The 18663-nt window shown below is 39.0% G+C and overlaps 1 protein-coding gene across 2 annotated transcripts; it reads left to right on the top strand.

Annotated features, from left to right (window-relative positions):
* Positions 1-10954: 10954 nt before the first annotated feature.
* On the top strand, positions 10955-18312 carry stx19 (syntaxin 19). Of its 2 annotated transcripts, none has more exons than XM_054615728.1 (5): positions 10955-11108; positions 14382-14626; positions 15452-15688; positions 16106-16318; positions 17058-18312. In XM_054615728.1, exons 2-5 carry the CDS (start codon positions 14411-14413, stop codon positions 17292-17294), a joined length of 903 nt encoding a protein of 300 aa, XP_054471703.1. In that variant the 5' UTR covers positions 10955-11108; positions 14382-14410; the 3' UTR covers positions 17295-18312. The 2 variants fall into 2 exon arrangements, with proteins under 2 accessions (XP_054471703.1, XP_054471702.1); XM_054615727.1 differs by having other exon boundaries at positions 14322-14626.
* The last annotated feature ends 351 nt before the right edge of the window (positions 18313-18663 follow it).

Raw genomic sequence — 18663 nt, 5'->3', positions numbered from 1 at the left:
AGACGTGATAAAGAAATACAACCATAACACTGCCTTACAAATCTCCTTGCCAACATTACTAGCTGTGCGAGCGTGTGCTCTGACCACAGTGGGAGGGTCTCTTATCGTCTGCCTATAGGCTTGGCAGCTGCACTTTCCAAGCCATCCTGCCAGGTTGATTCTTGGATTGGGCTTCACAGCAACGCCATCACCTGGGAGCACAAATAGCTGTTCAGTTCTTCTAATGGGGTCCATACTTTCAACAGCACATGCAAAAGCAACAACTGGGTTGCACAGACAAGACGATTTGTTTAGTTTTCTTTGCTTAGGTCAGCTAAAGCAGCAAAGCTGTCTTGAATGACAACGCCGACAAGACGTTTCCTACTTCGGTGAGGATGCATGCATTACCGGGTGTAGAGATTTTGATGGTGGACTTCTGTGGAAAGCTAATATACTGGACGGAGATGGAGCCGTTGTCTCAGCAGGGATGGATTGGCAGGCTATGTTTATGCAAATCCTTAACAGTGCGCTGTGCAGAGATGACATCAAAAAAGCTTTATGGCCGATCAAACTGAATAAAAATTTTAGAAGAAGAAATATAGAAGAAACAACAACACTAACATCCCAGAATGACCCGGACCTCAACTACATGCAGCCCAGAGATGCATGTTTCAGGAGTTTATTGTGTAATATAAAGTACTGTGAAATAAAAACGATGCAATAGGTTACAAAAATGGAATTATTATCTTATTTATTCAATCAATTGCTCCAGAAACATCCACACAGCGATATTATTTAGTCAATTCAGCAGATTTTGCCTGAACATCAAGAAGGAAAACCTTCCGGACGATGGGCTATTACGGGATAAATTGTCAGGAAAGATATATATTGTCTTTTGGAAAGGCAATTTTTTAATCTATGGTTTTCTAACAAAGTGTCACTTTACAATAAATGGCAACGCTACAAAATGGCCTTGTGGGGGATCGCAGTTAAACATCGCTTGTGGGTTGTTGCTTGAATGATGTATGCACATATCAGAGACAACGCTGTATGGAGAGAGAGAGGCAGATTTTTCCACCTAACTGCTTTCAGAGGTGCAAAACGGGATGTGAAGGCCCTTGGCATCGGCTGGCGCGTCTAACGGACTGGAAACAAGGCTTTATATTCAGCAATTTATGATCCCAATGCGGGGAAGGGAGTGTTAAGAGGGGGAGTACTGGGAGAGACCTTGGGAGGTGAAATGAAGGACATCGTCCAAGACAAACTCTCATCAGCAGATGTCGATGAGAGACGCCCAGCTAACAGGAACAAATGGGATGGATTCAATCTCAATTTGACATGCTGTTTTACAAAACCTTCGTCCATTTTGCATTAATTCTCTCTTTATTTCTTTATGTCTCTCAGACATCTATTCTATATGTACAACATTGAGCGAGCCCACAAGCCTGTCTTTGAGACAAGTAACAAGACAGAAGGAAAATATATAGGGCTATGAAAACAATACCGTCCCTGATAATTCTTTTGGACTGATCACAATAAAATAAATCACATATTCCTGTATATATAGAGGTATCAAAGTTGTGTTGAAATTCTAGAAATTCAAAGTATAATTTCCTATGTGTCTCATAAATAAATGAAACCACCATTTCTTCACCACTAAAAGGTAAAACAATATTTAAGTCTTTTTTGTGGGTTAAAAGGGACAAAACCCCATAACTGAACCATATTTTCTGAGACGTTAAATAAATAGATTGAGACAGGCACAAAAAAAGACAAACCGAATAGCAGACAGTGACAAAAATATTTAGTGGTAGAATGACAAAGTGTATGTGGTTAACTTCTCTTCCCGCCAGTCTCACTATGTTTCACCTGCTGTCTGCCAGGTTTGCTGTTGGCACAGTCTCCCTATCTTTCGAGGATGATTATGTTGGCAGGTACTGTAGTTATGAGACCAGGTGATTAATCCCCCAGGGAGGGAAACAACATTAACCTGCCTCTCAGCATCACCTTAGGCAAAACACACCAGTCCAACAGCCCACAGTATATTATCCCATAAAGTTTTGATCATACCAGCTGTGGCATTTTTCACAGAATCCTTGAACTGATTAAAACATCAGCCATCTTCTTTAACTAGACTGTCAGGGATCATGAGGCTAGCAGGAGTGAGTAATATCTCCCATATTTCTCAAAACTTGTGCAGTTAAATTGGAACTAATTTAATACAATTTAAGATATCTCTGTTTACTGAACCATCTCCTTCACTAGTACATGATTTCAAGATGTCATGAATAGGACTGACCTTGATCAGGGTTGACTATGTGCTTCTGTACTGCAAGAAGTTTTATTTTTTGGGGGGATCATTGGAACTAGAAGCAACCTTCTGACTTTGAATGATTGCTCCCTGCAGTGTATAGTACTGTACTATTCCCCTCACAAGAATGACTTACACTATGGCCTTATCTGGTATTTGAGCCCAGGTAAAGGAGAAAAAATATTGTTAAAACATGGTTCAGATCTCCTGGCAGTAATAGAAGTTCTCTGACCTGGAGGAGACTGCAAGCACGATAAAAAAGAGATCACCAGCACAGTCGGTGTAGGTAGATATTGTGTAACATCCACAGTAAGTATGCCTTCCAGTACCTGCAGCATTTCGGACAGGAGTGACTTTTGCAGTGATATGTTCACTGTTAAAAAAAAAGCTCAATAGCAGGAATCCTAGGTCCATTAATGCGAACAAACTATTCCCAGAGAAAGAGCTTGAACAAGAAGAACCAATTCTTGTGCAGACAAATGAGAAATTAGACTTAATTTGTTTATGCAGACAAATGAGAAATTAGGATGCTTACAAGAATGCATTTTAATTACCAAGATACCTTCGTTTGGCAATGTCTCATCCATACATTTATCAAAAGTCACCTAGTTAGTCCACATCGTTGAAGCCTTGTCTATTGTAAAACTGAAACATGATGTTAGAAAACACTTATGATGAAGCATGAATCACATTTTTGAGTTGCATTTTTGAGTCCCTTGTCGAAAGAAGCATTAACTCTGCTTCCTTCCGGTTGCCAAGCCATAATAGGCTTATTACTTTCCCAAAACTAGAGAGCACAAAACACTTGGCGACTACGAATAGGAAGAATGGCAGTCTCTTCGGGTGTTTTTAATCCTGTATTCTGCTACTAGGAACAGTCATTAGCATATTCCTCACAAAAACAAACTTTTACCAGTCAAAAAAGTGGGAGTTATCCCTTATCAAACAATTTGTTTTGGTGTTTACAAGACAGAAGCCTTCAAGGATGACAACTAGCTGGTTCCCTCTGCAATGTAAGTCTGGTTAAATTCCCCACCTCTGATACATTTTCCCAAAACAACTGAGGCTTTCTTTTGAGAGCACCTGGGACAGTCCCAATGACACTTAAGATAAAGGAAAAAGGAGAATCAGATAATATGTTCCTTTCGCTAATGCCACCCAATGACTAGCAGGGAACATACACTCTGTTTTTCATGCAAACTATATTAGGGTATACAACAAATTTCCAACTAGACATGGTAAATTCATAGGAAGTGAAGTCCAACATTCCACATTAAATTAAGAACCTCATCTCAATCTTAGCATCCAACTTGCATGTGTTGTGTCACTCAGTGGTAGAGAGGGAGGTGGCATGATTATTTCAAAAGGAGAGTATGAAAGAGTCTCCATTTGCTAAAACTATACTAGTGTGTATATTCTACCAAACAGATATAGAAATTATTCATTTATTAAAAAAAAAAAAAATCTCACAATTTTTATAATTTAATGTATATTCATCAGCGCCTCTCTTCTCCTACCTGTCTGCTTGTACCACCCAGCATTCTGCCGTGGAATCCATCTGTCTTCCTCTCTGTTTGGTGCAGATGGAGCAACATGACAAGGGCACGGGAGCCGATCCATTCCCACCTTGTCATCTGCAGGCATTTCGATCTGCCACAGCGCTCTTCCATCTCGATTAGGGGTGGCCTGCTGGCGGGAGACGAGTTTGTGTATGTGTTAAGTGTATGTATGTGTGTGGGGAAGTGGGGCCGTGTGGTCTAAGGCTGAAGTAGCCTGCACTGCAACATCCCCCTCTTCCTTTTCCCTGTCATCCACCTGTCAAAGCTAAAGCCATTGTCATGGTGTGGATCTGAAGAACATCGCCACTTCACCTCCAAAATGACAATTACTGTCCCCTGGAGATGGGAAAATGTCAGCTTACAACAGACAATCTCAGATCTGGCTCTTTCTGATAATTAATGAAATAGTGTGAATTCTTTAATTTATTTTATAGAAATGATGCCACACACACACACACGCACACACACTAAAATGATGGATATTATGCTGTTTTAAGTCTAGGACAACACTAGGCTCGTTGTCTATGGTGGCTTTTTACTTGCACATGGATGCACTAAGACTTTTTCTATTAGTGAGATATATAAGACACCTCTGCTGCATTTTTAACCCCTTACAACCTTCCTTGTTCCAGTTTATTCTTCTCTCATGTTGAAATGAGGCTGAATTAAACCTTTAATATCAACTGAGTTTTTATTAGTATGGTGATATGATTTGGAGGCACTCAAATGTAGCATAAACGGTTGTAATTGGCCTACTACTCTTTTTAATCTGCTCACTATTCACATGTTCCTTCATATATTCTGTTTGCATGTCATCCTCCACTAAAAAGTAACCTCAGCTTACCCCTAGCTTCTACCACTGAAAGCACCTCTCTTTCTCTGTCCTAAATGCAAGTGAAAATTATTCTTATATTTCCTCTGACCTTATACCTATATGACGTTTGACATGTTATACATTATTACAGTGTCATGTGCAGAATATATATTTTATTGTTTCAATACAAATACAAAACAGAGTTTGCATTCCCCATTTGAATTTTTAGAAGTCCCTTATTTACAAGAAGCTCCAAAAGCTCTACAACTGTTTACTCTAAAGCCGATATCCTCTACATCCTAAAGTGCAAGCAGCAAAGTTGTCCTGAAAGCAACGCCTTCAGAGAGAAGCTCAACGGGACCATTCAGCAAGGTTTCAAGCACCAATGGCAGCTCTTGCTACAGAGAAGAGGCACGCATCACCAGGTGTTGCCTACAGGCCACCGGCAAGAGCAACCTCACTAGAGGTTGGCCAAAGACCGGTCTGTCACGAAAAACCCTGGTGGCAGGAAAAAATGGCTGCTGCATACACCTCAACAGTGGCATGAGACCGGCCTCTATCAAACAAACACTGCAAAAAGGAGCGAATATACCCAATATAGCACAGGACAGGAGATATATTTCGGGTGGCTGTGGCGTAGTGGAGAGCAAGGTAGTTCTCCAATCAGAGGGTTGGTGGTTTGATACCCGGCTTCGGCAGTCGATGTGTCCTTGGACAAGACACAAGTTGCTCCCGAAGGCTTGCCATCGGTGTGGACTGGATGTTGCATGAATGTTAGTTAGAGTCTGATGGTGGCACCTTGCATGGTAGCCTGTCATCAGTGTGTGAATGGGTGAATGGTATGTAGTATACTACTGATTGTAAGTCGCTTTGGATAAAAGCGTCTGCTAAATGACTGTACTGTACTGTAATATTTCCTCATCCAGCATTGGAACCCTCACCACTATGCCTTGTAACAAGCAATGGTGGATCTGGCTCTTGCTGCCTGGATTGTCTTGTGAACCGCCTCAAGGTGAAGACTTCACTTGTCAGGTAGGGGTTGGCCCCTTGACACCAGGTTGGCACCCCTTTTCTCCAGTCTGTGAATGTGGAGAGCCTTCATAGACACAGATGCCCTGAGGCCAACAATCCATCCGGCCTGTTGATGCAGGACACTGTGATGCTATTCTCAGTTTTCACCATCTTGTGCTTCCCCTGTATCAGGGTTCTGAAGTGCTGTAGGACCAAGATCACTGCCTTTATCTTGATGGGGTTTATGTGTTGGTCCTCCATCGGAAGCCACACACCGTTTACTGCTCTCCACACGCAGGCCCCCCCAGCACATATTTTGGTAGGCAAGTCCTGATTGCAAATTTCCGGTGGGCAATTTCATGCTCATGATTAGAGTGGAGTATAACCCATACGATCCAGTAGAGGGCGTAGCCTTTGTTGGTTAGAACTAGCATACACTTCCACATTCAGTTAACAAACACATATAACACATGTTACAATCACCAGAATAGGGAATTCATGTCACCTTGCACGTACCTTCACATTTACTGTGTTTTATCAACGCTTAGGTCTACCATCGCCTGGTGGATAAATGTTTGGTTACAGAAATAGGCCTGTTTCTGTAGCCTATGTTTACCTACTTCATTCTGTCAATTCCCTATTGGAGCAAACAGGAAGATTACAAGGGACAACACACAAGCACACACACACTCCAAGCTTGCCTCCACAGTCTGTTTGTCCTAACTTAATGTGTTTGCTCTTCTCCTCAGGTGGACATAAAGCTCACCAGTCCATCCAGGATCCATCACCACCTAGTTGTCATACTTGTGTCCTTCAGAATGCACTGGCTGCAGGAGAGTAATCTAGGCTCTAGATTAGAAAGGTACATGTGTATTTAGGGTGTGTATGGATTGTTTTTCCTCATTGGTAATCTTCTTATGAAAGATTTCTTTATATAGATGTATATTAAAAGTTCACAGGTTGGCATATACACAATATTAAATGTGGGGGCGTTAACATAACACATAACACCAGTTATCCCTGTGTCCTTGCTTTGGTAAGAAGTATTAGAAAATTGAAAACCACACAAGTCAGTCAGTGTTGGTACACTCTACATGTGGATCAATTGAAATAAATAAACACCAGCAGTTGAGAAAGTCAGCAGAGTAGTTTGTAAGTCATTATGTTCAATCAGCTGTGCTTACTGTATCTCCCTGCAGTGTAGTTTTTAGCAATGTACCCTGGATGATATAACAGCCTCATGTCACTAGGTGGTGAGTGACAGTTGAAGTGCTTGCTTAAAGAGAGGAGGAGAGTCCAAAGCCAAACACTGTTGATTGTGTGGAGCATGGCTTGAACCTGGCTCTCCGGAGATAAAGGCCAGCTACTTTTCATTCTAGACATTTAAATAGGGGATTGAAGAGGATACAATTAATACATTGCAGAGGTTGTAAACTAGCAGTCCTTAGACTCCAAAGACCCATAATAATAATACAAATAATAGTTATTATTTGTCAGGAAACCAATATCTGGGATTTCTTTTTAGTCACATTTATAATACAGTTTAGTGGCATCCAGAGCCTCTTCAGCAGGGACACTTTGCGACTAGAATGCACATCTGAAGACAACTATTTGACAGTGCTTGGTGGGGACTGTCAGCATGTTATGGCCTCTGTTCTTAGGCCACACAGCCGTCTGTATCCCGTCATACACTTCCCCCAACAGTGTAGTGATGGTGGTTAAACAAAAAGCTTTACCTATGAAGAACATGTTTATCTTTACACACATTTGCACACCATTGTTCTGGCAGTATATCCAGTTTATAATCATGTTGCCTACTATTGCGTGTTGCGAGCAGGAATTGTTGGTAATATCACTGTTGAAATTAGGTGTTTGAATTAACGCTCCCCAAGCCAATGGTTGGCAGGACAGGGCTGCCCCTGTTTCATAACTCTTTGCATTGGTTTTAAACATGGTGTGCCATGTCAACATCTGTATATGTCTGAAATTCTAAGTAGGAAAACTGTAGGTAATAAGGTGAACAACCTGAGACTTGTAGTGCTTGTGTAACACAGGGGATTTGGCAGGGATAGAAATGAAAGTCTATGCTGCTCAACTGTAAATTTAAACTTAAATGACCCTCGGCACAATTTCATACTGCGCCCAGTAGGAACATTTAATATCCAGATCTCTGATTGCCTCATTTTGGTAGGCAAGGTCGTCGACCTCAGCATCAATCTTTCTGATTGGCTTAATGACGATGATATTGACCTCATTATCCTTGCCCTTCTGACCGTCTCTCTCCTCACTAATTTGTCTCTCCTTTCTCCTCTCCTTTTTTTCTCCCAATGTTAGGCTTGTATAACAGGCTGACAGTGGATACTTTTTTTTAAAGGAGGATATTGCCCTGTCATGTCATCCTCATGGTATGATTGAGGTATGTCATGACTGCAACATGCAATGATGTATTTTTGTATCATTCATTTGATGTCAGATGTTTAACATTCTTATTTGTTTTACGCTGCAATACAGTCTTCCTTAACTTCTCAGCCTATGTTTGATCTATCTATGTAAGCAACCAATGTTGTTATAACCAGTTTTCTGTGGAATTCTACACAGGCATGAAAGAGAACTGGAAGCAATACTTTATTTGCCTTTGGAGGCAATGTGACATGTAAATTGTCAACTTCAAACATCCTGAACACGTTGTTAAGTCTAACAGTATCACTATGTCCGTATCAGTGTTGGCCTCCAATGCCACATCAGTTTTATCCTAGAGAAAACAGTGCATCATTTCTCTCTCGATGTTTACAAATCGCACTCAAGGTTGCGGCTATCCCTGATGCCCAGAAATGTCCTGAATGCAGCAAAATAAAAAGAAAAGAAAAAACTGTGTTTGCAGTTGTTTTTTTAAGGCAAGTGGAACAAGCTGTAAACACAATGTGTACATATGTTACAGATAAAGACCACATTAGCAAACTATTGCCTATCCAAATACAACAGGCAAGAATATTAACATTGTTTTGTGTTTACTCCTGAACTCCAGAAGGAAAACGGTGCTCCTTAATTTCATACCCCTCTGTACTAACTAGCTAGTAGCTAACTGCCTATTGCGTCTTGAATCAAGGCTAATGAGAGTGGTGAGACTGAACCAAAACAGTAGTTGTGGGCAATAAGTCCAAAACAATAAGATGAAAGGTGCTTAAACATCTCTCAAAATCTACAAATCCTAAGTCCTTCAGTGAAATTGGTGGAATCAACCCAAACAATCTGTTACCCAAAGAGGTAGAGTGGGTCATCTTCCAATCAGCGGATCAGCATGATAATCCTAGCTCCGCTGTGCAAGATACTTAACCCCAAATTGGTATGTGTGGGTGTGAATGGTTACTTCTAGTCCTTGCATGGAAGCCCTGCCATCAGTCCTTGAATGGGTGTGAATGAATGAATATGTTAAAGCGCTTTGAGTGATTGGAAGACAAGAAAGGATATACAAGTTTATAATAATATGACTGATTCTGAACATGATTTCAGACCAAGTTGGACTGGATCTGTCTAATGTCAACATTGTGTGATATGTTAAGATTCAGAATCTTTAAGACTTGCATTTTTTTAAATAACATCTTAAATATTTGCTACAGACATCGGCAACCAAAGAACATTTTTTTTCCTATGTTTAATCAAGAGCATTATCTTTCAATTTCTGAAGATGACTAATTAGTTTCCCTTGAGATTTTTTTAATGGTTTCCCTTAAAACCCTGACCCCTCAAATAGCCCCTTCTTGTGCTTGGATTTCTGTTGAAACTGTTTGCTTGCACTCCAATATATTAATGCTTGCACAGATTTCTGGAGCGCAAGCTTAAGATGATGTAAACCACTTTCATGTGTGGTTTGTCCAGTCTTTTTAGGTTTCAGCTAGGCTTCAGATTTGTCCCAAGCTTAGTGCTTGTTGGGGGCTACTAGTTTACAGCCAGTGATGAAACACGTTTTCTGACCTCGTCCGCTCCCGCTACCCTTTGATGTTTATTTCCAGTGTTGTTGTATATTAAATCCTATCTTTAAAATTCTACAGATGAGGTAGAAGCAATTAAGGAAAGTTGAGATGAGATTAACTTTGCTCCAAGGTCTCAGGAGGTTGTGAGAAAGAGAGCAAGCAACCTGTTCTCCAAAATCATTGTAGAGAAATCACAGAAAAATGATGACTGATCAGCTTCAGGAAACAGGTGCACTGACAGTGCCGTTAGCCTGTTCCTGTGATGCTGATGGTGTATTCTGAGACTTGGAAAACTGGTTTTGCTATGTTGTCATAATATCTTGCCATAAGGGATAGATGACTAAGATAACACACCGCTGCAGCATTAGTAAGCACATAGAAGCAGCATCTGTTACAACAGAGGTAAAACTTCAGAATTCTGCATACTCATCAAATGGTTAATGTGCTTTTCATTTCTTACTGAGGCAACACATCACCAACCACTGGAAAGTTTTTTTTTTTTGCTAGTGACATTGCAGTTGCCATGAGGAAAGCTCATCATTCCAGCTTTAGGTCATTTCCAAACTTAATTTAAAGTATTAAAAGGTCCTTTGGGTTTAAAGAACATGACCCACGAAAGTAGGGGGAGCTCAAGGAATACTGCAACCAGCCTCCAAAGTTTCAAGTGACAAAGACTGAACTCTTGTCCCCACCGAACTCCTCACATCCTCAAAACTTGTCTCCCCTCTCTCCCTCCAACGGCACACTTCAAACAGCTTTTTCACAGCCTGTTATGCTGCATAGCAAGCAGTCACTGCGTTCCCTCCCGTGTTGAAAAGGCGCCTGGGCTTTAGAGAGCTTGTCAGAAGAAATCTGTCAAAAGTACTCAGCAGAGTTACTGGGGCCTAAAGAGTACAATACCCCCAGATCAGGAGGGCTTACCCCGCCAACACAGAGACTTCACATTCAAATGAACTTTGTTGATCAGAAACCTAACACCCTCGTTGACACACTAGCTGATATTCCCATTGTTCGTCCTTAGCAATGCACACAATACACATGTTTGCTTTGCTCTACTTTCCTGTTCAGGAATAAGCCTGAGGGTAGGGTTTATGTGCTCCCTGTGCTCCCTGTGCTCTCCATGCTGTCTCTCCCTCCTCATTTACTTAATCACGTCACCTCTCATTTCTTTAGATAAGGAAAAGGGCCTCCAGTCTGCTCCTTTGCTATTGGTCCGCCTTCAAAAGGAGGGGAGGTGCCTGAATCTGACTCACCCAGACCTCCTCCAAACTTTCCCTGTTTCTTGGCATAACTGTTACAGAGTTCTGTAACTCACAACTGATGAGCTTTGAGTAAATGTAAAAAGATCTGAAGATGACATGATGATTGAAAAAAACTTGTGTTTGTTTTGGATTACATTCCTGATCAACTCTGGATGGGAGTACTCATCAGCAGACAGCCCATAATGGAATACTAACATCAAGGTAACATCCTCATTTCATGAGCTGAATGCTTGCTACAGCCTCAGACTGAATATGTGTGTAAATGTATGCCCTGATTTGAGATTGCAGAGCCAGTATGTGGAAAGTAATTTATATAGCCTTTATCTTACTGGTAGTTTTTCTATGTTGTATGCTATTTGTATATTATTAAGGGTGGCTGTGGATTAGTATGTAGAGCGGTTTGATCCACAGCTCCTACTGTCTGTTTATGAAGAGTCCTTGAGCGAAACACTGAAGTTAAGCTTAAACAAGTAAGACCACTTGCTTGAATATGTACAACTTTTGAAATGTGTTAAGCAGAATCATTTTTTGGGGGGATAAAGTTAAAAGACAAGCACACACAGTGCAATTGTTTGACCTGCAATGAAATACAACATATTGAGACTCCTACTCTCCCACCTGCATGGAGATAAAAGAATGTCAACATAACATTCTCTTCAGAAATAGAGACAAAGGAGCGGTTTGGTAGCGGGAAGAAAATATTGGCTTATTTTAAAGAACAAAACATTCAATCACAGAGAGAGATAAAGAGAGGCTGGACTCCTTCACGAACCTTGCTCTACTTCTTCCATGTGTATGGGCTAAACACATGAGAATGTGCTCCCAAATCCTTTGAGCAATGCTTTTAATCGGCTCTTCTGGGTCGGGCAGGTAGAGAGAAAGAGAGAGAGAGAGAGAGAGAGAGAGAGAGAAAGAGAAAGAGAAAGAGAGAGTTCAGCCATGAAAATAAAAGGATACTTTTACATTCTTTGATCTCTTAGAAGTTTGTAATAGTTACAACCCTCTTTCTCTCCCCCGCACTCTAAAACACACACTCTGAAACACACACTCTGAAACACACACTCAAACACACACTCTCAAACACACACTCTCAAACACACACAAACACAGAGTAGGGTCTTTCCTGTTTGAAATCTATCCAGAAATGGGATAGTCTGTGATTTGAAATGCTCCATTTCCCAGCAGCCAAACACTCTTTTCCCCTCCACACCATCATGTGCTTCTAGCAGATTATGTCCAGGGCCTCTAAAAACCCAAACCCTTGGGTTGCTAAGGCATTGTTGGTATGCCCGTTTGAATGTAAAATAACTTGTGGTTGTCAAAGGCATTCAGGAAATCAGATTCTGAATCTCATGGATTTTATCATAAACAACTTGACTGTTGACTTCAGCAAGCTGGAGACTTGAAAATGAAATATGTTCAATGTTTAGCAGGTGCAGTAAAAAAACATATTTTATTTGAAAACATTCATATTAAGTAAACAACAATCAGATTAGACAAATTGTGACAAATCTGATTGTTTTATATAGTTTTAGTTAATGTGTTCAAGGTCACTTTTCCTAAACACTTCAATGTTTAAATGTTAGACAATCTTTTATTCTCTTTTTTTTGATGAGTATGTTATTGAACAAAAGTAATCCACTCCGTTCTCATGGGATAAGGGACTTGGCTCAATTTGATTGACGTCACGGATAATATTTCTGCTTATGTTGCTTTTCATGAAGTTAAAAACATCAGTGTTCAGCAGGCTGCAGATACGGCTCATAAGTTACGCTCAGGGAGGATGAACTTAGAAGGATGTAAACAGACACCGATCAGGTTTTGACAACTAAACATACCAGAGTACACAGTTTACTTCAGGTGCATTTGCTTGAACTAAGTGGTGGAAGAAGTATTTATACTTCATTATGTAACAGTAGCAATGTAGTACCACCATGTAAAAATGGTATGGTACAAGTAAAAGGCGTACCTTCAACATTTGACTTAGATAACATTACAAAAGTAACAGAAAGATATACCTTTAGTATTAAATAAGTACTCATTTGGCATGATGTTCCTATTCAGAGTTATATCATATATTATTTGAATATTACTACTAAAGCATTAACACTAAAACACTATTACAGCTGGTGGAGATGATGCTAATTTGAACACTTTTTTATGTCAGATAGTTTAATCTATAACTATCTTATTATATAAATTGATCATACGTTTTGGTTTTAAAATCTAAATCCACTAACTACTAACTAAAGTTGTCAGATAAATTTAATGCAGTTAAAAGTACAATGTTTCCATCTGAAATGCATAAAGTAGAGAGGTAAAAATTTGAATTTTATCTGGAGTTAAGACTCAAGTCAATTTTACTTTAGTACAGTACTTGAGTCATTTAAGTAGTTGCTTTCCACCACTTCTTGTACTAGAGGAACTGTATTTTGGTGTAAGGTGTCAGACCCTGTCCTGAAGAATGTGGCTTTAAGGGCTTTATGAAGTGGCCAATTCCTTCTCCTAGAAAGGGGGTTCATGCTCTGATAACTTCACTGGTAACTTTAAAATAATGTTGGTTTATTTAAGCAATATTATAACATGTCCAGCAACTCATGAAATGTTGCTTTGAATGTATCGCTAAAATGTTCACTGACAACATATTTAATTTTTCGTTTTTTCACAACATCTGCACAATATCCACTCATTATTATACTTCTGTATAGTTCAATCAACACCTGGTCAGGACAGGGGAAGATAATAATCTACTTTTCACCTTCCCTGGGAAATATGTTCCCACTTCTCTTTAATCCTGGCAACTAGTACAACAAATTAGGAGACAGTATGCAGATCATTACTGGGAATATGAATATGTGTCTAACTCTCATATTACCTTCATCTAACAATAAAGGTGATATAGATCTGGGTAAAGAATCTGGGTATGGTATAAACTCTTAATTTAAAATAATAATTCAGAGAGTAGTTTCATATAATGGTCTCATTTGCAAAGTATTGGCAGTGGTTTAGTTTTCACCAAACAGTCTCATTGCAGTTCCAGAAATGGTCACCTAATTTGTGTTGATTTGTATACGAATTTTCCAATTTTGTTGCCAACAACTCAACTTAGGTAATATACCAGCCAGCTATAAAGACACAACATGTAAATAAGAAACTCATCTCAATTTGATGTGAACAAATAAGTCATCCATGAGTTTGTCTCACATTGTATCGCTCTTGTTTATGAGTTAATAATAATAATACCATCCAACGCTTTTACCCCTAACTCTGCTCAGTTTAGCATGAGTTGACGTATTCCTTTTTATCCTCTTCTTAAATGTCAGTATTCTCTGTTTATTCTGATTGTTATTATCTTCTGCAACATTGCAGTTCACTGACAGGAATCAATAAAGTGTTATGTTATTCATTTTCCAGCGTCTTCTTGTCAGCTTTGACAAACAACCGTACATTATATAATAACTTTGTGTCCTGAAGAGCAAGATTCGGAGGAGACCTCTTCCACAATGAAAGACCGCTTGGAGGAGCTGCATCTGAAGGCTCAACACCTTCCTGAGGCGGATAGTGAGGCTGTGAACCCTTTCTCAGTGGAGGGAGATAATGATGACTCTGTGGTGACCATAATGCCGCAGGCTGTGGTGTTCGAGGAAGAGCCAATCATTGAGAATTTCCTGTCTGAGGCTCAGCAAATCAGAGATGATATCACAGGGCTTGACATAGAGGTACATTTGTTTTGGTAGCGAGTATGTATTTATTTTTGTTCATAATTCTTGCATTGTATTTAGGCCCATTCGGCCTAATACTGGGCCTTCTGTATTGTATTGTACATACATACATACATACATACATACATACATACATACATACATACATACATACATACATACATACATACGCACATACATACATACATACATACATACATACATACATACATACATACATACATACATACATACATACATACATACATACATACATACATACATACATACATACATACATACATACATACATACATACATACATACATACATACGCATACATACATACATACATACATACATACATACATACATACATACATACATACATACATACATACATACATACATACATACATACATACATACATACATACATACATACATACATACATACATACATACATACACACATACATACACACATACATACATACATACATACATACATACATACATACATACATACATACATACATACATACATACATACATACACACAGACAGAGACTCCTTCCATTTTAGTTAGACTTCTATCAACCTGGGTTGCATTGCTATTTCCTAATGATTTTTGTATAAGATTTTTTAAAATATATTTATATATATTTTAGGAAAACATATTTTTTAACTTTTCCTCTTTTCTCATCATATCATATTAATATTGTAAAACTTGACAAAGAGTAGAAGTTGAAGACTGTATGATCATGTAGTTTCTGTTAAAGTTAACACTCACTCAGAAATGAAACTGAACACTACATTCTGTCTATTCTCAACCACAAACAGATCCTTAAATTCTGTCAGCAGCAAAAGACTCTGGTGGCAGCCATGCGCCGTTTCAGTGTGATGAAGAAAGAGAGCAGTATAACCCGGGACATCAAGCTCAAGGCAGAGAGCCTCCAACGACGCTTAGAGGCGCTTTCAAAACAGGTCCAAAGGACCGAGGAGCAGCAGGGGCCTACGTCTGTGACAACAAGAATACAACGCTGCCAGCATGCTGCGCTTCACCGCAAATTCCAGCAGGTGCAGAAGATCCTTCCACTCTGCTATGGAAACTTTGCATAACACTTTCTTACTTGGATCCTTGAGTGCACAAAAGTTTTTTTTATTTTGTACATTTAAACATGGTCGGAAATATGTTTGAATCATATGAATGAAGCTAACTTTTGCTTAAGAGAGGTGTCTCGACTGAAATGTGACCTTTTTAACAGAAAAAAGTTGCTAATCATTTTTATCACTGTCATTGTACATTTATAATTTTGTAAAATGTAGTGGGCAGTGACAGGGACCCTTTGTAGGCAGGAGTGAGAAAGAACACTTTAGATAAAAGCACATTCCAAAAAATTCAACTCTATTTTATCAGTGACTTCACAGCAGCAACAAGGCGGAACTGAAATCTAAATCTTCTAAATTATCATTTTTATCTATAATTATATCCAGGTATTGCTGCAGTATAATGAAGGTCTGCTGACCAAGCAGGAGCGCTGTAAGCACTTCATTATCCGGCAGCTGGAGGTATCTGGAAGGGATATCTCGGAGAATGAGGTCAATGAAATGGTGGCCACAGGAAAATGGGAAGTCTTCAATGAGAACCTGCTGAACGATGCCAGAATCACACGGTCACAACTATCTGAGATTGAACAACGACACAAGGTAAGGAAAGTGACAAACAACACACGTAAACCTAAGGCTAAGCTACGCTATATATCGCTTAGAATCTCTCTCTCTCTCCCTCTGAAGCTTCACTATATACAAGTAAATACCTCAATTAGGTTAAATAACCCCAATTTAATGGTCCTTTTGTAGATGCACAAGTTGTTTTTTTGTCATATTACTGCTGTAGCTCATTGCTAAAAACTATAAATACCATTTGTAAATTGCACTTGTGACACTGGCAGTCATCTTCTTGTGTTGTCGGATGGACATGTATGCTTGCGAGTCTTTAGCATGAGAATCTTTCCCATCACTACTGTCTATTGCACATGACAGAAACGAGACTTCATAGCATGTTTCATGTCTCTCCCATATTACCATATCTAACTGACGCAAATGGGTGAAGGAAAAGAAATAAATCAAAGTGGAAATTTGAAATGAATCAGTAATAGGGTTTTTAGTGAAGGAGACAGAATATGAATACTAATGTCTTGGTTTAAAAAAACTCTGTGGGATTACAGATAATCTATAATTTATCATTTATACTTGGCAACAACTCTCAAATACAAAATATCAAGTGGACCAGCACATCAAAGTATAAAATGTAGATGTTAGTGTATTTTCAATCCTAAGGGTTGTCTTATTAATAGCTGAATCTGTTTTCCGATTCTGTCTCCAGCCTCTGACTAGTGTGAAACATGTTTACAGTATTAATTCCAGTATCGTTCTCCACCAACAGGAGCTGTTGAGTCTGGAGAACAACATAAAGGAGCTGAAGGACCTGTTCATGGATATTTTCATGTTGGTGGAGGAACAAGGGGCCTACATTGAGCACATCCAGACCAATGTAGAAAGGACACAGGATTATGTGGTTGTAACTAATGAGAAGTTCAAGTTGGCCGCCAGATACAAGAAGAAGAACCCACTTAGACAGCTGTGCTGCTGCTGCTGCCCACCCTGGAGATGCTGCCTCTAAAACGTGCATTTTTTTTAACTCAACGGCCATTCCTAATAACAATTTTACTTCAAAAAGTCTCACTTACCTTTTAGGATTGAGCAAAGTCGGATTCAAGTACCATTAAAATGAAGGTTATGGCACTGCGTTTGTCGCTGTTGAACAGAGCGAAGGTGAGGACGGATTCAGCAGAGCATAGAAAACAATTAGGGGGAAAAGACAGAATTGGTATTTGAGGCACTTGTTTCTTTCAGAAGGATGTGAGTCGACTGCTGTTGTAAGAGACAGTTCAGTGAGTTCTACTACCAACACTGCTGCTTATTGGAGACCTTCACTGTCATCTGACAGAGGTCACAAACAAGGGGAAACCACTGCCTCCGCCACTGCTTGATCAGCAACCCTGATTTCTTTCTTTTTTTTTAACAGCCTCTCATCTTTTTGTCTGCCACAGAGCTCTAGTAAATGACATTTCTTTTTACACAGTACATGCACTTTAAGAATATTGTTCCTATATAAATATTTATATATATCTATATATATTTATCTATATATATAGAGAGATATAGATATTTTTTTTATTTTCTTATTAAAATTATTATTTTTTCTTACAGCACAAACTCAATTTTCAGGTAGTGGAGAAAGATTCTCTTTATGAGAGATTTTGGGCCATTATGTATTAATTTCATTCTTGGTATGCATGCTGATGAAAAAAAAAAGATAAACTTGTTTTACAATTAGTCACTAGTCTCATTTGCATTTCAAAGTATGATCATTTTCTATTTTAAAATATTATTCCCTTTGTCGGTTTCAAAGAGTAGGGATTCAAGTAAAACAAGCCTTGATCACAATTTTCTCCATAGTGAAAAACTGCAAAAAAATAAATAATTGAAGTCATTTGAAGGCTACATTTCAGGAAATATTTAATTTCTCTAGATGTTTTGTATTTTGGAGTGGAACTTCAATTTATAAATTTGTTGGAGAGGTTACATTGTTCAGATAAAAAATGCATATATATGTGTCATTATCATTAAAATTATTATTTTGCACAAAAAAGAGAGCCTTGATTCTTAACAAGTGGAAGCTCTCGCTTGAGGGAGAACCAGCAGTATAATTTAAATACTGTGTTTATGCTGTATACGTGTTGACAGGTAAATGTCTTGATGAGTACAAATTACCAACACATTTTCCCCGTGGGGCAAGATACTAAGATATAACATATCAGTAATTCATTTCATGTTTATTTTATTCTTGATCTCACTTACTGGCAGAAGGACTCTAAACTAGCTTGTCATCAGCAGTGACAATGATGCTCTTCAGTGACTCAGTGACCGATGGTGTTTGGTGTCCGGGACAAAATACAGGTGAACTGGGTGTGCCTGGAATATCTGGT

This window comes from Anoplopoma fimbria, chromosome 16, assembly GCF_027596085.1.
Source record: "Anoplopoma fimbria isolate UVic2021 breed Golden Eagle Sablefish chromosome 16, Afim_UVic_2022, whole genome shotgun sequence".
NCBI lineage: Eukaryota > Metazoa > Chordata > Actinopteri > Perciformes > Anoplopomatidae > Anoplopoma > Anoplopoma fimbria.
This window is presented reverse-complemented; position numbering and strand designations above follow the sequence as displayed.